A 23762-nucleotide genomic window follows, 5' to 3' on the forward strand; every position below is an offset into this window, starting at 1 on the left:
ATCTGTTTTCGATCCCATGCTAGTATCCCATTGATAGATTATTATTGTAACAAAGGCATTCGATATCCTGGATTAAGGGAATAACATTTTTGGTGAGTTAAATTAGCAGGTAAGACTGCCAGTACCATTTATTTGCTGTCTAGCCAGGCTTTATATTGTAATCAGTAAAAAACATTTACTATTACTACTACACTTACTAGCATTAGCAACCCTTTGCTAGTAACAACATAATAACATACATAACTTTTACAACTACAAATAAATGTGTTATGTTCTTTCTTTAAACTACCAGCTAGCCAAAAATTGCAACACTAGATCATTTATTTGCTAAATATTTTGAATATAGAGTTGCAACCTCAAACACTGACAGCCCATACATCCAAACAGAAATCTGATTGTATTAAACAACATGAAACTCACTAGCTCTGGTCCATAGCGCTATGGACCAGAGCTAGAAACTCACCAACATTGCAGTTGTGCGGAAAGCTTGAATTATCCTCTTTCCCTCTTTCTATCTGTAAAGTGTTTGTTTCATAAAATCCACCGTAGTAGACATAATATGCGTGCAGGTGTAAGTGTTAAGGATTGGAAATTTGGAAGCGCTCGTTGGAAATCACTAAATGGTCCTGTGTACCACCTGTTTCTAAATTGCACATGTTGCAAGAGGAAGCAGGACGTTGTGTTATTGAAAACGAGCGCTTCCAAACTCCAACACTTAGTAGTTCATCATAACATGTGACATGTCTACGGTGGATTTTTATGAAACAAAGATAGAATATGCAGATAGAAACAGGATAATTGAATTTTTCGGTACAATGCAATGTTGGTGATTTTAATAATATAATTTAATAATATAATACTTTTCTGTTTGGATGTATGGGCTGTCAATGGTTGAGGTTGCAACTCTAGATTCAACATATACAAAATAAAAAATATAGCTAGAGATGCAATTTGTGGCTATATACCGGCTAACCATGTTAGGAATTACATGGTGATGATCATGGTGGCTGATCATGTTGTTTGTCGATTTCCCTAGCAAAACCAGACATGTCCATGTCCCACCTGTATGGACGGAGGGCAGAAGAGGAAGATGGGGTGGAGGTGGAGAGCTTTGAGGTGACAGATTGGGACCTTGCTAATGAATTCAACCCGGAGCGTCAGAGACACAGACAGACCAAGGACCAGGCCACCTATGGCATCTGGGCTGACAGGGATTCAGATGATGATGAGAGGCCCAGCTTTGGAGGCAAGAGGTAGGCGGACTTGCTGCTACATGAAATGCACCTTGATGAAAACCATTCAAACAGTTTACACATCAAGGTGAAATAGTACTTTATATACTGTGTGAGTGTGTGTACAACATGTCTGTCTGTATATCTTTCCAGGTCTAAGGACTATACTGCTCCAGTGAGCTTTGTGAGTGGAGGTATCCGTAAGACTGCAGCTGAGGAGAAACAGCAGCAGAAAGCTGAAGCAGGCTCTGATTACTCTGATGAGGATGAGGAGCCTCCTGCACCAGCAGCACCACCTTCTCGCGTGGCTGCGTCCTCTAAACTCCAGACGGTACTCTTGATTTTGATTTACTCAAGTACTGTACCTTAGCACAATTTTGAGGTGTACTTTACTTGAGTATTTCCAATTTCCAATACTTTTACTTCTACTCCACTACATCTCGGATCCAAATATTGAACTCACCTCACTACATTTATTTGAAAACTTTAGTTACTTTGCAGATATAAATTATATTATAAAACATATACAAACCAATTTAGCCTTATTTTATATTTTGGCTATTTGAAAATAGCTGATCTAGATGTGATGCGTTGTTGTGAGCTTGTAGATCTGTTATTTTTTAAACATTTTGTACTTTTACTTTTGGTACATTTTGATGTCAACACTTTAATATTTTTGATCAATTCATTTTGAATTACGGACTTTTACTTGTAACAGAGTATTTCTATATTGTAATATTGATACTTTGATTACGGAGTCCTTGTCTGGTATCGCGACGCCCCAGCTGCCTTAAAGATAAAGCTCCAAACAGCCCAAAACAAACTAATTAGGGTTGTGCTTGGTCTCCCTCCTCTGACCCACCTTACCGAGCATCACCACGAAAGCGTGGGGTGGCTCAAAGTAGCTGACAGAGTACAGCATCTTGCAATGGGCCTGGTGTACAAGATACACTACACCTCCCTCCAAGATTCCCATGTACCTGACAAACTACTTCTTAAAGGTCAAGGATGTTCACGATCATAACACCAGAGGCAGCTCCACTAATCATCATCAGCGTAGATTTAACACTAAACAAGGCGCTAACTCGTTCTCCTGCTATACCATCAACATGTGGAACGCCCTTCCACAAGCCCTAAAGGAGAGCAAATCCCTAGCCTCCTTCAAAATTGGTATGAAAAGTCACCTTCAGACAGCAGCTACCCGTGACCTGTAAATAGACTAAGCCCCCATGCTCCCCCCCCCCCTTTTCTTTGTATTCTGCCTTTTGTATTTGATGTTATGCTTTTGAAACTGATATTATCCTAGATAAAGTACTATGTTCTATCCGTCTGTCTTTCAATGTTATATGAGATACTTAAAGTGTGGTTCCTGTGGAAATAAGCCTCGGCTTTCTAGGATCTCCTTTTAGTTGACCTTGTACCAGTGATTTGTACTGTCATGAAACTGTACTTTTTTCTATTGCAAACTTCTAATAAATTCTTCAATCAATCAATCAATACTTTTACTTCAGTAAAATATTTGAGTACTTTTTCCACCTATGATGCTATCAATCGCAATGGCTTACAGCCAATAACCTTGTTACTGTGTTGTCATGAATAAGTGTTTGTGTTTTCGTAGGGGGGTAACTTTCGTGTGCACCAGTCCAAGAAGTTCGCAGCTGGGATACGGACAGGTCAAGACCTGGGTGGCTGGGAGAAGCACACTAAAGGGATTGGACAGAAACTTCTACAGAAGATGGGCTACCAACCAGGAAAAGGCCTGGGCAAGAATGCTCAAGGTGGGCACAAATGTGGACAGCACAGGATTGATGGGAGTAGAATTACCGTTGGCTAATGAGTATATCGATAATCATACATTACGGTAAATATTTGACACTGTAATTGCTGCAGGTATTCTAACCCCCATCGAGGCAAAGCTTCGCAAGGGCAAGGGAGCAGTCGGCGCCTATGGCAATGAGCGAACCAAGCAGAGCCTCCAGGACTTTCCTGTTGTTGACTCGGAGGAAGAGGAGGAAAAGGTAGATTATTGAGAATTGTTCCGGTTTTAAACTAAATAAGAGATGCAATACTGTAGTGGGTACGCTGTAGGGGTCTCATTTATACACTTGTGTGGAGGATCCATACGTGCGCACAAAAGCTGAAAATGGTGCATTTCTGATTTTAAAACGGCATGCACACCTGCACGCTGTCCTCTCTTTATGAATCGGAATCAACTTGGAAATATGTGTGCATGCCCAATATCCCACAATTAACTCTGTTGTATCTGTTGTTGGTTAAGATGACAAGGGCTATATATCCGTGGTAAAACAAAGAATTGTATGGTTAAAAGTCCTCAAAATAAAGTGCTATTTTTCTAAGTATGTTCTCTATGCTGCTGTGTCGCAGAATACAATTAATCATGTGTTGAGGCAGGCCATTGAGCAACTAATCCTCTGACAGTATGATTTTTTTTTTGCGCAGTGAAAGAGCAGTATAACAGAGTGATCTTTCAGACTCCTTTTTGTGAATATGCAACGGATATTATGAGACCACAGAACATCATATCCCATTCCCTTCGCTCTAATGTAGGAATTCCAGAAGGAGCTTGGCCAGTGGAGGAGGGATCCTGCAGGTGCAGGAGGAAAGAAGAAGCCCAAGTATTCCTACAGGACCGTAGAGGAGTTGAAGGCTAAAGGCAAGCTGGCTGGACGGAACACGCAAACACCTGCTGGAGAGCTGGCACAGGTTAAGGTGAGTTGGGAAGGACTTGCATACACACACACTCCTGCTGCAGTTATGATTTCTCACCTTAATTCTTATTTCCCCTTCTTTAGGTGATTGATATGACTGGGAGAGAACAGAAGGTGTATTACAGTTACAGTCAGATGAGCAACAAGCACAGTGTTCCAGATGAAGGTCCACCCAGCACACGGGACCAGAAGCCATCAGCCTTTGCTCTCCCTGAGCTAGAACACAATCTGCAGTTACTGATAGACCTTACAGAACAGGACATATTACAGGTAACTAGTAGACAAGAACCTGTATCATACCTGTATAAACGTCACCACTGCTTGTTTATTCCATGTGTCTTTTGTCTGTCCCCTCTTTAATCTGTCACTGCTCCCCCTCTCTCTCTTTCTGTAGTCTGCCAGACGTCTGCAGCATGAGAGAGATGTTGTTGTGTCTCTGAGCCATGAATCCGCCACCCTGCAGACTAGGTTGACAGCAGAGCAAGATGCCATTCAGAGAATGGAAGCTGTGCTGGAACTGGTGGAGCGCCTTCAGTCTGGAGACTTGGCACCAGGGGTGGGGCCCAGCCTGCAGGTACTACACACACTGGCATTGTGCAGATTGACAACATGATGTGTGGCAGTTGCTGATTACAGAGGTCCCTCGCCAATGTAACGGCAATATTTGAACTGTTCAATTTTTTTTGATTAACTGACCCCACATTGTATTTTTTCTGCTGTGCTAGTCCACTCCACAATTTACTAATGATGGGTTTACATTTTTTGAAATAAAATGTATCAGGTAGAAAACTAGCTCCTCCTCCAGTGCATACTCTATGGTCCATTGTTCACATGTTTGCACAGTGTATGTGTGCGGCATACAAATTCTACATAAATAATTGTTATAAAATTGAGAGGAATGTTTACACACTCATATTCTTTTTTGTGCAGTTTAGTAGAACCTAAGCAAGCTAGTTTCTCGTATGGCACGGTTGTATTTGCTCCATATTTGCCAACAGTTGCTGTGCCAGTTAGCAGTTTGGCAGGGCTGTGACATAAAGCATATAGGAAATTGGAAACTTACACCTATGTTGGTGAGGTGCTAGCTATGAATTGGAACGGTACCAAGTCAGAGCTTAAAGGGGCAAGTGTTATATTTATTGTGGACCGATGTTTGACCAGCACCCTGGAGGCCACAGACTGGTCCCAGTGACAGTCATCAAGCCATTGAAAATATTCACACATGGCCATTTTGCTCTCTTATCATACTCAAGAGTTGTGAACCTTCTTATGGGTTAATTGTTTTAATGCGTGTCTCTCTAGGAATGTGCTCGGATCTTTGAGACCTTGCAAACAGAATACTATGAAGAATATAAGACCATGGGATTGGCTGATCTGTCTGTGGCTGTGGTTCATCCTTTACTTAAAGAGAAGCTACGTACTTGGGACCCATTGAAGGTACATTCCAGCAGTTTTCTCATCACATGTGTGGGATCTTGGGATAAGATATGCTTTCAGCACGCTAAAGGGTCATTTTTCATTGTGTGTATATTTTGTGATTATTTTAGGACAGCTCATATGGTCTGGAAGAGGTTGGGCAGTGGAGGGCAATCCTTGAATCGAGACAGTTGCATTCTAGTACCCCAGATGCAAACATGGACCCCTACCACAGGTAGAATTTGTACACACAAACACGTGCGCGTGCACATGTAGATCTCTGTTGCAGCCAGTGATGGAATGTGTGTAGTAATTTATTTTTGTCTGTGTGCTTGTCCAGACTTCTGTGGGAGGTGTTCATCCCAGTGATGCGGTCCTGCGTGTCAGGCTGGCAGCCTCGTGTGGTTGGACCCATGGTGGACTGTGTGGAAGTATGGGCTCCACTCCTCCCCCTCTGGATACTGAATCACCTGTTGGAACAACTCATCTTACCCCGCCTGCAGCGAGAGGCAAGATACAAACGCACTCACTCACACACTCCTGATTCATACTTCCTAGTACAATGGTGTCACTCACAGAAAAACTGATTTACAAGCTCACAGCATATCACATTGGATATTTTCTGCAGTCGTACGACAGAATATAAACTAGAAAGGTGCAATTCTGGGAAATTGCAAGTGTGGTTGCACTGACGAGAATCACAAGGAATCCACTGGGAAATGTATTCTGTCTTACCATTTCTATTACATATTGTGATGTCACGTGAAGCACGACCAATCCTGGGACAGAAAGTCCTGAACTCAATGGACTTGGTTTGGGGGTTACAGAAAAGGTTACAGAAATCTGTCCATTGAGCTCAATGGACTTTTGGGGTTACAGAAACATTAACAGAAAACAGGTTTACTACAAGTGAAATAAAAGTTGGACAAGAACAATGGTCTGATTGCCTATAGCAACCACACTAATTAAGATTTAAGATGAAATAACACTTACTCACTTTGTCTTTCTTTTCAGAACAACAATAAGTTATTCCTTTCAGGAGGATATTTAGTGACTCTCCAGTGTATGCATGTGCATATGCTCCTCTAAACAATCGTGCTATTTTCTTTATACAATAGGTGGATAACTGGAACCCTTTAACTGACACGGTGCCCATCCATTCCTGGCTTCACCCATGGCTACCACTACTCCAATCGCGTCTTGAGCCTTTGTACCCTCCCATCCGCAGCAAGCTAGCCAGTGCTCTACAGCGGTGGCATCCCAGTGACACCTCGGCTCGCCTTATACTGCAGCCGTGGAAAGACGTGTTCTCCCCAGGAGCATGGGAGGCCTTCATGGTTAAAAACATCATCCCGAAACTAGGTATACTCATATAATTATAGTGACCAATAGTTGAACTACTTTGGTTTTGCCTGGTAATGATTTTACCACATTTATTTTTCATCTATTTGCATGACCTTTTTGCTACACTTTGTCTTCTTACAACTCTTTTCACCTGCCTTTGCTTTCTTCTCACTCCCATTCTGCAGCGCTGTGTCTACAGGAGCTGGTTATTAATCCTCACCAGCAGCAGATGGAGCCCTTCAACTGGGTGATGGACTGGGAAGGCATGCTGTCCCCATCCAGCCTGGTGTCCTTATTGGACAAAAACTTCTTTCCCAAGTGGCTGCAGGTTAGTGGGACTGTTACAGTAGAAGAGAGGGTGTTACTCCTTGAACATAACACCAATGAACATAACCATACAGAGGAGTGCTTACCCAACACGATGATTGCTACATTACTGCTACAATATGATAATATGATAATCTCAAGGATTAGTAATGCTTCAAATGTTTTATCCTCCATCCTAATCTGTCTTGTTGTTTGTAGGTCCTTTGTTCGTGGTTGAATAACAGTCCCAATTATGAGGAAATCACAAAGTGGTACCTGGGTTGGAAGAACATGTTCAGCGATATGCTGTTAGCCCAACCACTCATCAAAGACAAATTCAATGAAGCACTGGACATTATGAACCGAGCAGTGTCCTCAGGCATGGGTTAGTAACACACACACACACACACACACACACACACACACACCCACACACACACACACACACACACACACACACACACACACAGCATGTGGGTAACAGTTTAACAGCATATGTGTACATTTATGCTTTGTCCTCTGTGCCAACAAATTGTGTATCCATCCAAACATTTCTCTCTTTTCTTCACCATGCTCTCTGCAGCTGGATACATGCAGCCTGGTGCGAGGGAGAACATTGCGTACCTCACGCAAACAGAGAGACGTAAGGACGTCCAGTACGAAGCCTTGCAGGAGCGCAGGGATGCGGAGAGCGTGGCTCAGAGGGGCCAGGGTGCAAGTTTGCCGACAAACTTCAAAGACCTGATCCAGACCAAAGCAGAGGAAAACAACATTGTCTTCATGCCCCTGGTGGCCAAACGTCACGAGGGCAAACAGTTGTACACATTTGGGCGTATTGTCATCTACATTGACAGAGGGGTGGTATTTGTACAAGGAGAAAGGACATGGGTACCCACGTCATTACAGAGTCTGATAGATATGGCCACATGAGGGTGTCACTATAGAGGGTATGCGCGTGCATAAGGTGAATGGCAAATCGAGTGGCAAAGTGAGTTGAACGTTGTTTAACGTCGTCTAATGCAATCAGATAGGACTTTTCTGTTTGGATGTATGGGCTGTCAAGCCCTGAAAGTAGTTTTTTGACACTCGGTAGGCGTTCCCACATAACTTCCGGGTATGATGATGATGTCACACGCATACCCTCTATAGGGCTGTTCATTTTTAATTTGCCCACATGAAGTGTTATGGCTGAAATAAAGAGTTGTGACAGTTGTAGAGGTTATTAGTGTCCTGCTGTCATTTGAAAGCGGCACACTTCATTTTTTTGCCATACATGTAATTGTATAAAATATCACTGGAACCACAAATAAAACTGTTTTATATGATCTTCTGTGCTGTTGTTGTTAATGTGTTGTGTGATAAAATTGGTTCATGGTTAAAATAAAATGACCCGTATTTTACTGTAGGTGGTAGTATAGACACATTTTCATCATCCAAACTGGAGCGCTACAGAGGCCTTTTTGGCCTGGAAAAGCTTCCGTAGAGTCAGCGGTCTACTGTGGATAGAAGAGCTCCTGGACTATGTTGTGTACACGTTATTAATGAGGAAATAATCCGAAAATTATAGACATCACTCGTGTTTTTTCTAATTCAACAGGTAAGCACGTTATTCTGGGTTATAACTCCCCAATCACAATGTGTCTCGATCGTTTTGAAACGTGGAACGGTTCGAAACTAATACATGTTAGCTTCAGAGCTAGCATAGTTACCGTTGACCTGCTGCTAACTGGTCCATAGCGTATTTATGGACCAGAGCTAGCTTGGCCAACGTTAGTGGGCATGGGCAAATACTTGAATGTATTTGCTTCCCATTTCTTAGTAGTCAATCGTTTAACTTCTTATTTCTAATCTAATGTAATCATTTAGATCACCGTTTCCCGAACAGAGGGTCGGGACCCATTTGTGGGTCGCAGACACATTTTTATGGGTCCCTTTGTTTTTTGTTTTGTTTCCTACATTCCCCGGCCAAAAGGCTATTTTTTCATGAATTAAAAACTAATTTCAAAGTTTTTTCTAAGAAATTCCATAAATGAAGTAGTGAAAATAGCCGATCTACGCAAAAAGTTTGGGAACCACTGATTTAGACTAATGATTTTATTACATCGCCAGCAAATCATGTCTTCCGATGCCCTGAAGAAGCGGAAGGCGAAGGTGCTCCGCGGTGAAGGAGGAACTCCTGAGATGAAACGTAACCGAGAAGGAGAGGTGAGGAGAGAGATGGATGGAGAGCCCACATCAGTAGTTCCATGAACTCTTTCAAGTCAAGGTCAGGACAGGACCCTCACATTGATTTGGAAGCAGACCCCCATCTGAATCTGAAAACAGTTTGTTTGAAATTACCTCCAAATTACATTTTTTGTTTACACATAAAAAAATTAATAAAAACAGCAGATCTACACGTTTAATGCTTCACATTGTGTTGCGATCTTTTAGATTTGAAAAGCTTATAAAGTATTAAAAGGGGTTAATGTGGTTAAACTGATTTTGATGATAATACTAACCAATTGAGCTGGGACAACCCTCAACAAAATGACCCCAAGAAAGATCAAGTTCGTTGCATTGGTTAGTGGAAAGTTGTGCGAAGGATAAGATGTATGCGTTTCTTTTTCTCGCAGGATGTCCGCGTGTACAGTGAAGAGGTGGAGCTGGATGGACGGGATCCAGAGCAGGACTATTTGCAATACAAACAAACGTGTGAGAGTTTGGCCAAACTTATGGGCGAGATACAGGAACTTAAAGCTAACGGAGCTAAGGATGGGGTGAGACATATCAAGCACACACAGTTAGTACAAACGTAAATACGCCACAATTCCTAGTTTGACTGATAGTTATACATGCTATTAGGAAGGACATAATACAGTTCATTTCCTGTCTGTAAAAGGCATGTGTTCCTATGGGGGACTCCCTTTTTAGCAGGTCTTTCAGTCCGAGTGTATCAAAAAAGCACCTCGGTTAAGGCAAGACCCACCCGCAGAAGCTTGTAATTGGCTGCACGGAGGTGCCGAAAGTCAGGGGGATGAAGATTTACTACCTGGTTTACAACGTCTAACGGCGCTGAGTTGGCTCACGCGACCTTCGTAGCGCTCGTCACGGCGACTCGCTCGCTGCCGCTCGCTCTGAAGTGTCTCACGTGGATCAAGGTCGCCTGAGACTGCACGCCTCCGTCGTCTCCACCTTAAACGAGGTGCTTTTTGGATGCACTCGGACTGAAAGACCTGCAAAAAAGGGACTCCCGTTCCTATGGAGCAGGTGTTCTTCTTACTAGACTACGCCACAGTTTTCCATAACAGTTATAATAAACAAGGCTGATGCTCTGTCTTCACCACAGCAATACTTACAGTATGTCAGACTTTTTGACGATCAGTTTCTGCTACATATGATATTACTCCCATGTTCTGGATAATCTGAATACCATATGAACAAATAACAAAACAAAACACAGGGGAAAGAAGAGCCTACAGGTAAAGCTGTGGTGGTTTGGGGGCAGACTTAAAGACACAATGCCTGTGGTGTGTGACAGCAGGATGAAAAGCAATGGTATATGACAGCTTATTTGACCGTCATTGGTCAGCTGCTTGATACACACAGTTACATAATAACATGCTGAGGATGCACTTAGGCTACACATTAAAATCCTCTTTTCATGTATCAATTTGCAACTCTGAGAAATATAACCGTTACACTGGGGATTTTATGTATGATAAACTGACAAGAGGTATCTTTCCCTTTCAGTCTGCTGAGGTTGAGCAGAGACGCATGCAGAGCTGTATCCATTTCATGAACCTGAAGAAACTCAATCGTTTGGCTCATATGCGACTGAAGAGAGGTCGAGACCAGACACATGAGGTAAGTTGCATAATGCATTATGTTCCATATATAAGTGACACAGTTGAAGATGAGCTCACCCACAGTCCAAAAGAGAAGCCCTTTCCCCTTACAATGTCCCTTTAGAATCAGTAAACTATTAGGTTGACAAAAAATTACAAATTAGCCAAAATAATTCCGTTTGACACAATATTTGATGATATAAATGTTAACTAATTTAAAAAGGAATTTAAGGAAAACACCAATACTCATAGCTGAAATCCATCAAAGATGTTCGAGAATTCTCATCTTTATCTTGATTCTTTGTGACGTTTCTTGCAGGCAAAGCAGAAAGTGGATGTGTTGCACCTTCAGTTGCAGAACCTCCTGTATGAGGTCATGCACCTGCAGAAAGAAATCAGCAAATGTCTGGAGTTCAAGTAAGTATATTTACTAGAGGCTGCACAATAATTATGAGATTTCCACTAAATATTGTGATACACATGTTACACGTGAACTCTTTTTCCACATATTTCTTTGTTTGGTCAAAAGCTGTTCAATAAATCTAAAGGGGTGTAGGCAATGGTTAGAAATCGTTTCAATCACATGAATGAACTACCCGGTAGATTGTTTTAGGCCAAGCCCAGCACCAAACTTGCCATATAGCCTAGAGATATTGTATTAGTCAATATTATGTTTATACTGTGTGTGCTATATATTGATTTGTGCTCCCATATTAACCTCTACTACTGCAGCAAATCTACATTTTACAAAGTTAAAAGTTCTTTCCCTGTTCCAGGTCTAAGCATGAAGAGATAGACTTGGTGAGTGAGGAAGAGTTTTACAAGGATGCCCCCTTAGTGATATCCAGGCCCCACATCACCAAAGAAGACAACCACCAGCTCACTCTGGCACGACTCGACTGGGAGTTGGAACAGAGAAAGAGGTTCACAGACACACAAACCCAAATAAACACGGGTCCCAACCATGTGGAATTTATAAAGCACTGTATTTGGTGGTGTTTTTACCTGATTGTTTTATATTGTTGATGGTTGTAGGCTGGCAGAGAAATACAAGGAGTCTCAAACCACTAAAGAGAAAATAGCGAAGACCATTGAGGTAAAGAAGGAGCATTTGAGCAGCCTGCAGCCGGGACTGAACGCTATTATGCAGGTACACACTCTCTGGATAGCTTATTACTGCGTTATCAGACTGTCTTCTCTTGTTAAATTCTGGAAGCATGCCTTTTCATATCTCATTGCTGTGGATTTCGTTGTGTTGATCGTTGGTGTATTTTCTTTCACTTATGTATTGATCCTCTGTCTCACAGGCATCTCTGCCAGTGCAGGAGTATCTGTCCATGCCTTTTGAGCAGACTCAGAAACAGACAGAGATCGCCCGGCACCTGCCCCCCTCTCTCTACGTGTTGTTTGTTCAAGCCTCTGCTTATGGACAGGCCTGCGGTAAACGGCTATTAATGTCTTCCAGACGCTTCACATGTTATGGCCTTTATATCCCATCTGTGAGCATCAAGTGAGTCTTGGTGTCTTACGGATTACTTTCTCTTGTTAATATTTCAGACAAGAATCTGTGTGTGTCGATCAGCGGCGATGTAGAGGAGGCCAAAGCTTTATCCAAACCTCCAGAGGACTCCCAGGGTAAAAGCTCTTCTATACACACAACACACACACACATACAGTATATACACCAGTAAGACTCCCTAATCGGGAGATAAGCGACCGTTGGTCGCTTATCTCCACAAATAGGCCAAAAGTTTGTTTTACCAATTATCAAGACATACGGGCAGTTGACAGTTTGCCATGGTTACTCATTGAAGTTGAATCTCCATATATGGAGATAACCTACGCATCACACTAAGTCTGACCTCACCAGCCCATATTTGGGCATGAGCAACTTATGTCTCCATATATGGAGATATGATGACATCACACAGTCCTCAGCCGATGATGTGGCGTGATGTCATACAATACACAAACGAGCCCTACAGTATAAAGGGGCAATTCTTGCCAGGAAAGAAGCATTTCTTCGACTCAGACCTTATCGCCAGGGTTGGTTTATAGCAGCTGTCGGTAGGACCATATATGGATTCTGTTAGTGTGGATCTCCTAACAGGGCATCATCTGGGATACAATCCCTTTTATGCCCATATATGGAGATCCCTAACAGAATCCCTTTCATGCCCATATATGGAGATCCCTAACAGAATCCCTTTTATGCCCATATATGGAGATCCCTAACAGCATCCCTTTTATGCCCATATATGGAGATCACTAACAGCTAACAGAATCCCTTTTATGCCCATATATGGAGATCCCTAACAGAATCCCTTTTATGCCCATATATGGAGATCCCTAACAGAATCCCTTTTATGCCCATATATGGAGATCCCTAACAGAATCCCTTTTATGCCCATATATGGAGATCCCTAACAGAATCCCTTGTATGCCCATATATGGAGATCCCTAACAGAATCCCTTTATGCCCATATATGGAGATCCCTAACAGAATCCCTTTTATGCCCATATATTATGGAGAAATCCCTGCTCTGAGTATCTGACATCAGTGTGATGTCACCTGTTTATGCCCATATATGAAGATCCCTGCTCTGCGTATCTGGTTGCTTGGTAAACAGTTGGTTGCTAGGGTAAAAAAAACATGGTTGCTATGGTAAACAGTTGGTTGCTAGGGTAAACAGTTGGTTGCTAGGGTAAAACCATGGTTGCTAAGGTGGTTGCTAACGTACACTAACAGACCAGCAACAACAGACTGTTGCCACAGCAACGTACACAAAGGTTTGTGTACACATGTGGTGTGATGTCATACTGATGCGGAGATATGAGCAGGGCAAAGGTGTGACGTGTGACCGACGGACGGACGGACGGACGGCCGGTGGAGGTTTTCATAGTAAACTGCTCCCTGACGGTCGCAATCAGTACATAGATACATTTTCTGACAGGAAATGGGGAGAGAGATGGGGAATGACATGTGGCAAAGGTCGTCCGGATCGGAAATCGAACCGGCGACGCCAGCAGGCATTATAGCCTTGTATGTGATATGCGCCTGGACCACTAGGCCAGCGGCCGCCCCACATCTATACATATTTACAGAGACATGCACAAAATGTCTGCCCTCATGATTGAGAATCTAACAAATTGCTTTGAGACTAAATTGTATAGCATATCTCACTGCGTTGTGGATGGAGATTGCAATTTCCGCTATTTTTGAAATGTTTTAAATGTTTAAAACATTTGCTGTGAGCAAGAATGTAAACTGTTTCCACGTTTTCTGTGCCGTCCAGATGATGAGAGTGACTCTGATGCAGAAGAGGAGCAGGAAAAAACAGTGAGTTCCACCATGAGTGTCTGTTGCTTTCCCACTTTAGTCTCGCTCACTCATGGTGAAAACACACACACACACACACACACACACACACACACACACACACACACACACACACACTCAATGACGTGCGCGTCAGTGAGTTCAACTCTACTCTTGCATACCCACAATCAAAAAGTTGTACACCCTCCCCCAAAGCCCTCACATATTGTGGTCTGGCACAGACTTGCACAGTGTGAGGGAAGAGCTATTGATTGCTTCCTGTGTCCGGCTTGGTGCCAGTCGAGGGATTCTGGGAATATTTACCGAGAATGGCTAGGTGACTGTAACCCGAGCTCACACTAGCATATACACAGCATCATCCCCCCCAAACCCTCTCTCTCTCGATCTCTCTCTCCCTCCCTCACACACAGTCTCCATCTGTCTTCTATATCTGTCTTTATTTATTTTTTATTTCTCTTTTGGGACTTATCTTTTGCTGAGGGAGGTCCTCTGTGGATCTCCTTTTAGGCTTGCATTGTTACTGCACTCACCACTCACACAGGGAGCGCTCTGTTGAAAGGTCTCACATTTCCTCCCTCCTCTCCTCCTTCCATCCTTCCTTCCATCAGTCCCTCCCAGTAAACTGCACGTTGGTCATTTTTTTTCTCCCTGTAATTGTCAAGGTTTGAAATGTAAAGTCAAGATCACATTTCACTGCTTGTGAGCACCTGAAATTAGATACATGTTTGTTACTGATATCAGACTTGATATTGCACAATGTATAACATGTATTTAGCTGTTTTTCTTTGGTAGTGGATATTTAGCTGTCAAACCCTCCACTATTTAGTACACCATTCTATTGATAAGGGGGCAATCACATGGTTATAACTGGCAGCTAGTTAAGGTTAGGTGCTGATAGTATGGTATGAGTTTGGCATGATTAGGGTTGGAAATTAGAATCTGGGGAGGGCGTTCAGAGTTCACGGTGGTTTAGCGTCCCTTAACCGATGCCGTCCTCTCCTCTCCTCTGCCCTTTTCTTTTGGTTTCCCCTCATGTGTTGTGTCCTGTCCGATGTTCTCATCTTACAGAAGAGGAGGAGGCCCACCACTGGAGGCCAGCTGGATGATAAGCGACGTGAGATGCTGAAGAGACACCCTCTGTCCCTTTGTTTAGATCTCAAGTGTAAAGGTAAACTTGCAGACACTCACAAGTTATGCCATACTGTTTGTGTTTTGGGGTGACTGTAACTGAGGAGCTAGAGCGGCCGCTTGGGAATCAGACGGCTCCCGGTTTGATCCCCCTTGGGTTAAAGAATCCTTGAGTTGGTTGGTGCCTTGTGTTGTCTCCACCAGGCCGAAAATAACAAAGGTATATAATTCAAATTAATATAAATGTTTGAGGCCGGGTGTCACAGACCCCCAGTGAATGCTCTGTGGACCCCAGGCTGGGGACCCCTGATCTAGACAACTGAGGCCAATACCTCAGAGACCATAGCCTGTTGGAGGGATAAGCCAGCTGGTAAAGCAGAGGTTGAACATGGTGTTATAATATTTTCTCTGTTTGAAGCAAACGATTATGGTTGAGTCAATAAAAAACACAACACAACATGTACAAAGAGTGTAATGCCTAACAGTAATGCACATTATAGAGTGCTTTGGATAAAGACGCTATAAAAGATCCAATAGGTCTGACGCAAACATTCATATTCATAATACAACAGCGTTCTGTATTGTTTGGCCCAGTCTACTACCTGTATTACTCATCAGGTCGTGACACCACTTGACCCTAGTCTTTATTTTTTATTTTTTATATATAATAATTTTTATCCCACAATTTTGCAACCCATTTTTCACCCAGTGCCAATTGCCTATGTAATCCTGGGCTCTGCTCTCCCTCTGCCGCGCCTGGGGAGACAACGGACTGACCTCATGCTTCCTTTTATGCATGAGGAGTCCAAGTTGTTTCTTTTCACCTGACGGGGGATTTCCCCGGAATGGACGTAGCGCGTGGAAGGAACACGTTATTCCAACCAGTTCCTTTCCCCTCCATCAAGCGCCCTGGCTGGCCAGGGGGAGGCATTATTGAGACCAGGATTACTGCATGTTTTTGTGAGGGTATCAACCCTAGGAGACACAGGGAGAACATGCAAACTCCACACAGAAAGGCCCTATCGCCGACCCCACCTAGGGTGTGGGCGCTGATGATGCGGAGGGAGAAACACACTTGACCCTAGTCTGCCCCCTGTTGGTGATATCAGTGACAGTTTGGAGGGGGGATCTGCATTGCAGGCGTAACTCTATCTAAAGCACCAAAATAGGGTGGGGAGGGAGAAAAGAAGAGTTGAGAGAGAAATGCTTGCAGCAGTATGAAACGGCAGCAGCTACAGCATTCTGTAAGCATGTTTGCATCACCTACTTTCTCTAGTTGGTTCCCCGCCCTGCCTTTTCCTTTAATGCAGAGTGTAGTAGCTTTTTTCCTCCTCCTCCTTCTTTTTTTAACATGTTGACTGCAGTAGTAGTAGTGGCTGTGAGTGACAGGAGTGTCATTGAGTTAACTCACTGCAAAGAGGTGCTGCAAGATCAACACAGCATACGATTTTAGTATCCCTTCAGTGTCTCCACCCTATTGTCCCCCCCCCACACACACACACTCACACACACACACATTTCAATTTTCAATTCAAAGGGCTTTATTGGCATGAGAAAACATACGTTTACATTGCCAAAGCAGAAGTATACACAATACAATAAAATACAATACAATACAAAATATCGGAACAAAACATCGTAACAAAATATGTACAGGTGAAAAGAGTGTAACAGTTTTCATGCATCAGCACGCACACACACACACACACACACACACACACACACACACACACACACACACACACACACACACACACACACACTTATTAATGAATAAAACATGCCATTGAATTAAGCTGTAACATAATGAGGTAACATCATATTACATCTCTCCTGTCTCCCCAGATGGCAGTGTTCTCCATCTGTACTTCTACTACCTGATGAACCTCAACATTATTACTGTGAAGACAAAGGTGTCCACCGCTACTGACCTCACCACAGCCATCAGTGCAGGGTGTGTATAGGTGTGTGTATGTGTGTGCGCTGTGTCCCACTTTGGATTTGTTTGAGTGTATTCTAATTTATTTTTATTTTCTTCCAGTGAGCTGTTGAACTCTCATACTCTACTCAACTGCCTCTATGCCAACGACCAGGGCCGGGAAACACCCAACCCAGCTAACCGCTACCAATTTGATAAAGTCGCGTAAGGATCTTAACACTGTGAATTACCCTTTTTTAGGTCTATCAAAGCTTTAAGTAGATGTTAAAGGACCATGCTGGTGATTTTTGGCTAAATGTTTCAAATCATCCTGTGCTTTAAAATGCATTGGAGCGCAACAATAACACAACTTTGTCAAAAAGAAAACCTCCAGTGATATTTGGTGGTTTAGCCATCTCAAGTGAATGTCATGGAATGGAATCCAGTGGCTTTTTACAAAATTAATTCTTTAAAATGAAATACAATCTGTTCATAGTTGTAATAATTAATAACTTCTTTAAGTTACTAAGTGCTATAACATAAACTGAAAAAATCATCTCCTCATAGATTTTAGACTTTTAGGTCTCACTTAGTGGAACAGTGACAGTGATATATAATTATTATAGCACAATAAGTTTGAAATGTCACTTGCTGCATCACTGTATAAAACAAGCAGAGTGAAGCATGTTGTTCTAATGTTCTCTTGTAAGGATTGTGTCATTTGCTGACTACATTGAGGAGTTGGGCCATCCCTACCTGTGGGTCCAGAGTCTTGGAGGACTGCAGTTTCCCAGCGATGCCCCAGAGGTGTGTGACTGTTCACTTCTAATAATGACACAGTGAGGCTGTTCTAGAATGATTTAATGCTTTAACTATTGAAAATTTTTGAAAAATATTTTTTTGAATATAAAAAGCGAACATTTCTAACTGAAATATTTGCTTCTGGGGGGTCCCTCCCCATCTCTAAACATATTTAGAGATGGGAGGGTCCGCAGCCAAATTCTTGTAATTTTGGGCGTCCTTGACATGAAAACGTTTGAGAACCCCTGACTTAGAAGAAGGATTCTTCAAGACATTTATTGAATCGGGTCAAAAATATTCAAAGACTGTTCACGATTTTTCAAAAATAGCAGATCTACAAGCTCGCGGCGTGCAGGGGTGAGATGCCATGGGCTCGCGTGGCCACACTTATTTTGTTGCACGCACGCGTGCCTCATATGCACACATTAATTAACAATAAAAACACGAATTAACAATAAAATCAGAGTGCGCGCATGACGTCATGAATTTAGATGACCCACACTTCTAAAATCAATATCACACCACTGGCGGCGCGGCACTCTGTGCCACGCTGTGAGCCTGTATGCTATTTTTCAATAGTTAAAACATAAAATAATGGTTAAAGTGGTTCAAATCTAAAGTGACACAGATTTGCATTCAGGCCTAAATGGGGTAAATACATTGTTAATTCAACACAGAGGTTGTACAAATGGAAAGAACCAAATGGATCTGTAAGAGCCCATTTGATTGGTAAACTCTCAGGATATTTTAGGTAGGCATCATTATGGAAGATCCACATATGAAGGTATTGAAAACATCTTCAACAATTACCCCCTGATAAATCATTTTATCTTTGGGTCTTACATTTACTCAAGTACTTTACTTAAGTACAATTTTGAGGTATTTGTACTATACTTGAGTATTACCAATTTCCAATAGTTTTACGTCTAGTTACTGTGTAGATTTAAGCCATATATCAATTTTGACCATTTGAAAATAGCCAATCTACAAGCTCACAATGCATTGAAATAGGACATTCAGCTTAATGAGTACTTTTGGTACTTTAAATGCATTTTGATACCAATATTCTTTTTAATTCCAGACTTTTACTTGTAACAGAGTAGTATTTCTATATTGCAGTATTGATACTTTTACTTAACTCATTTAGTGCCACCCCTTTCACCACTAGAGGGCGCCCAGTGGCCAGAGAAAATCCCATAGAGATATGCTGGTATATGCAGAAGCCCTGCAGCCATGACTTGCCTGAACACTTTCCTTTGTGCATGACTGCATGTACAGGAAGAGGATGAAGTTAGCTTGAAGTTAGCTATTGGCTACCAAGCATTTTAGAAGCCTTATTTTCGTCAACTTAGCCATGATTAAACCTTGCACACCTCATGCATGGGAAAAAAACAGAGAAGAATGAGCTCTGAAAAATCCAATGCAATCCAGAGTGGATTTGTGCAGTTTGTTCACAGCTTTCAAACAAAAAAATCCGATTGGAAATCCGTTCAGGCATTCTTGAGATAATCGCCCTTATGTTTTACATGTAATGTAAACAAAAATGGCTGCCCTGTATGTTAGATGGGGTTGTATGGGGGTGGAACATGCAAAATCGCGATTGAAATCATGTTCACCAGATTTGATGGGGTCCAAAAAAAAAAAAAAAAAATTCAAAAAAATTTTTTTCAAAAATTTTTTTTTTTTTTTTTTTTTTTATATCCCGAACTTGTTCGGGATAGGCACCCTGTGATACGATCATATATCCCGAACTAATTCGGGATAGGCACTCAATGAGTTAAGTAAAGAAATATAGTAGTTTTTCCACCACTGCAGCATAACATGGAGGTACATTGGTGTGATGTGCAGGGGCGTCACAAGGTGGGGAAAAGTGGGACTGAGTTTCTAGGGCCCAAGGTGGAGGGGCCTTAAAATACTATAGCTATTGAAAAATAGCATATGTGCCACGCTGCGAGCTTGTAGATCTGCAGTCGTGAAAATGTGTGCAAATCTTTGAATATATTATGTATTTTTTAAGCGAACATTTTTTAACTCAAATTTTGCTTCTGGGGGGTCCCTGGAACGAAATATTTTGAGATGGGGGTCCGTGGCCAAATACCCATCATTTTGGGGGTCCTTCAATAAAAAATGTTGAGCATAGATAGACATAGAAACACAGGTTCTTCCAAAAAAAACATAGTAGGATTTAGAATTGGGTCAAAAATATTCAAAAATGTTGAAGCTGTGAGCTTGTATATCTGCTATTTTTCAAAAGTTAAAGCACAAAATAATGCGTAATAATGCGTTCCCAGTCTAAATGGGTTAAACCCCCTCCCCTCTATGAAGAACATTCATGGGGAGCCCGCAGTGAATCCTTGTACCCAGGGCCCAGAATTTGGTGCGACGCCCCTGGTGATGTGACCTTGCTCTGTGTTGTTTCCAGGGTGTGTGCCGCGGCAGGGGCAGTTCTCTGAGTGCCAGCCACATGGAGAGTACCATGAAACTGCTGAGGGGGCGCGTGCAGTCACGTCTTGCCCTGCACAAACAGTTCGCCTCACTGGGTAAAAATGACACACACGTGCAACAGCGAGACGTAATTACCCGTCCCTTGATATATGGTCAACGCTCGGGACATTGTGAATGTCAATGAATGCATTCTTTATTCTGTCCCCAGAGCACAGCATCATCCCCATCTCCAGTGAGTGTCAGCATCTCTTTCCTGCCAAAGTCATCTCCAGATTGGCTCGCTGGACCACAATCTCATACCAAGAGTACAGGGTAAACACACGCATGCCCTTCATGATAAGAATCTGCCTGTAATAAACCTACAATACAAAGCCAAGGACACAGACTCACGTTAGACTGATATTCTGCTGTTCTCTCCCTTGCCAGGAGCTGACGTTTACGCAGCATGTGATAGATGCTGGTCTGGCTAAGGAGACTGACCTGTACTTCATGGGTGTGGTGGAGAGAGGCACAGGTACATAATAGGGACTGTGTAGACTAGCTCAGTGATTCTTAACCTTTTTAATTTCAAGTACCCCCAGTAGGGATGGCCATTTGGCCTGTCTGTGTGGAGTTTGCATGTTCTCCCCGTGTCGGTAGGTACCCTCACAAAAAACATGCTGTAATCCTGGTCTCTATTACTGTCTCCCCCTGGCCAGCCGGGGCACCTGATGGAGGGGGAAAGGAACTGGTCAGAATAACATGTTCCTTCCGCGTGCTATGTCCACCTGGGGGAACTCCCCCCTGTCAGGTGAAAAGAAGCAGCTTGGACTCCTCATGCACTGAAGGAAGCATGAGCATGAGTTTGTTGCTCTCCCCGGGTTGGTAGAGGGAGTGTAGCGCCCAGGAGTACATTTGACAAAATTTGACACTGGGTGAAAAAATGGGTTACAAAAAATCGTGGGATAAAAATGTATTGAAGGGGGGGGGGGGTAGCCATTTAGATAAATTGTATTAACCGGTTACCATTAGGCCTTATCGGTTAGTAACGGATAGCCGTTAAGGAAATATGTTCCTAATGCATGTTGATATGCATTAGGTCATGGACCCCCACTTTATAGGCTTTTTATCTCTGGAACTCCAATCTGTGCTGTAAAGTTGTCAGTGTTACTTTACCTCTGACAGTGTATAAATGGAACCAAATGAACCCATAAAGGTCCATTAATGGACCCATAAGGGTCCATTTTGTTCCAATTGGAGACTCTGGATTTGGTGGAATTAATGAAACAGGTGGGTGTGCAGTTACCTGGGGAAGGCCATATTAAAGTGGTGGGGGCAGAAAAAGATTCTATTAATGATGACCTTTACTACAAAACTAGAGTTTTCTATCTGTGATTAGATTGTTTAGATTGTTTATCAGTTTTTCTATCCCCTCAGCTCGTCTCCAGGCTGCAGTGGTGTTGAGCCCCCGTTATCCAGGAATTTCCCCTCTTTTCTCCCTCTCGCTCAGCTGGAAGGGAGAGCGAAGTGGACGTACCGACGACAACCTCAGAGTAAGAAAGATTAATTGTCCAATAGTTTATGTTCTCTCTTTCTTTGTCTATATCATTCCTTTTTATTATATGGTAGATAATCTTTCAGTCTGTGAATGACATTTTTCTTAACCCCGTCTCAGGCCATGGAGAGTGAGGTGAACGTGTTCAAAAATGAGCTCCAGGGACCCCGTCCAGGCCACCAGCTACTGACCAATCAGATGGCACGCCTGTGTGTCTGTCTGGATGTGTATTTGGAGACGGACGGCCAAGATGACAGCGTAGAAGGACCTCGGGAGTTCCCCCGTGAAAAGATGTGCTTACGCACTGTCAGGTAACGGGTCTCTTTCTCAGGTCTTTGTATCAGGCGTACAGGGTTTTGAGGTTATATTTTCTCTGAGGTTAGGGTTAAAGTTAGGCTTAGGCATAGTGTTTGTGAGGTTAGGGTTAAGTTTAGGCATAGCGAAGTTAAAATGAAGTTAAATGTTTGCGTTTAGACGTAATCAAACCGAAACACGCGGACAAAAGGGAGTCCAGTCAGTTAACAGACCCGCAGCAGTGACCAGTGAACCACTCACACACTTAAGTAAAAGACATAACGATGCAAATTCATCTTTGTAAACATAACTAATAAGTATCTATCTCTCTTCTCCTCGCTGTATTTCAGGGGTCCCAACCGTCTGAAGCCATTCAAGTACAACCATCCCCAGGGCTTCTTCAGTCATCGTTAACATGACCATTGCCCACTACACTACCATACAGAACCTTACGTCCCCAACTCCACACAGGGTCTATCCTTTTTTACTGTAGGACCTTTGAACCTCACATACTGTGTACCCATAATAGTGGTCCTTTTTTATTTTATTGTGATGTTCTTTATGACTTCGAAAAATTAAAATTGTCATATTTTCTCGAATAATCTTGTAACTTGATGTTTTCAATACCTCGCTGTTCAATCTCATTTCTCTACTCTGCTGTTCACTGAAACCTCCTTTGTTCAGCCTCTCCACTATTCTATTTATAGGTTTAGAAGTACTGAAGCTGATTATTATGCTATTGGGGTTCAGCAGTGCTCTTAGCTGAGTCATTCCCACAGAGGTAAATGTTTCTGATATATAGAACACAGTTTTTTTAAAGGAAAGGAAATGGGTGGGAGTCATGCGTCATTAAGAAAAAAAAAAAAAAACATTAAAATTGGCATTTCAAACTCAACAAACGACCAATGTTAATTAAATTAATTATTGAATTATGAAATTAATATTACTAGTCCTGTACCCGGGGAGTGTGCACAGTATCTAAGGGATTGAATGTAGGAGTCTCAGAAGTAATTTTGGAGTGCCCGTTGGCCAGATATTTATGCCCATACGTGGCGTTTACGTGTCCAGGCCAGTCTGTGATGTCGGTACTATGATTTCAGTGTAGCATGCAGATAGAGGGTTACCATGGCGGCGAAAATGTGTAGTATCAGTGATGTCAGCATGCAGATGGTCAGACGGATGGACAGACAGACAGACATTTGCTAAATTAGTAGTTAGATCATGGGTCTTCAACAGGGGGTCCGGGACCCCTATGGGGTCCTCAGAGTTACTACAGGGGGTCCTCTAAATCTTTCTGTCCTTTTTTATATTGACCATTTGAACCCTAGTGTCCATATTCTGAGAACTTGTAGATAGTCTATTTTCGGCAAAGAGGTTAGGTGTAGAGGGGAAAAAGACCAGACTAAGTACAGAGTGAAAGGTCAAGTTTAATAAGTATTGACGGTTCA

The 23762-nt window shown here is 42.5% G+C and overlaps 2 protein-coding genes across 2 annotated transcripts; both read left to right on the forward strand.

The window, feature by feature from the left end:
• The first annotated feature begins 17 nt into the window (after positions 1–17).
• On the forward strand, positions 18–8287 carry tfip11 (tuftelin interacting protein 11). The gene is made up of 15 exons (XM_080738022.1): positions 18–92; positions 1037–1253; positions 1386–1563; positions 2851–3010; positions 3123–3250; positions 3801–3962; positions 4046–4231; positions 4356–4535; positions 5264–5398; positions 5509–5612; positions 5718–5886; positions 6496–6739; positions 6907–7049; positions 7247–7412; positions 7611–8287. The coding sequence occupies exons 2-15, from the start codon at positions 1048–1050 to the stop codon at positions 7955–7957; spliced, it is 2508 nt and encodes an 835-aa protein (XP_080594148.1). The 5' UTR covers positions 18–92; positions 1037–1047; the 3' UTR covers positions 7958–8287.
• Positions 8288–8487: 200 nt separating this feature from the next.
• On the forward strand, positions 8488–22903 carry thoc5 (THO complex 5). Its single transcript, XM_080738936.1, has 20 exons — positions 8488–8624; positions 9137–9232; positions 9643–9786; positions 10760–10873; positions 11174–11271; positions 11631–11777; positions 11890–12004; positions 12162–12294; positions 12412–12489; positions 14151–14194; positions 15263–15362; positions 17168–17276; positions 17364–17465; positions 17951–18047; positions 20464–20581; positions 20695–20798; positions 20913–21000; positions 21903–22018; positions 22141–22331; positions 22665–22903. The coding sequence occupies exons 2-20, from the start codon at positions 9143–9145 to the stop codon at positions 22726–22728; spliced, it is 2052 nt and encodes a 683-aa protein (XP_080595062.1). The 5' UTR covers positions 8488–8624; positions 9137–9142; the 3' UTR covers positions 22729–22903.
• The last annotated feature ends 859 nt before the right edge of the window (positions 22904–23762 follow it).

This window comes from Nannobrachium achirus, assembly GCF_963921795.1.
Source record: "Nannobrachium achirus genome assembly, chromosome: 12".
NCBI classification, from domain to species: Eukaryota; Metazoa; Chordata; class Actinopteri; order Myctophiformes; family Myctophidae; genus Nannobrachium; species Nannobrachium achirus.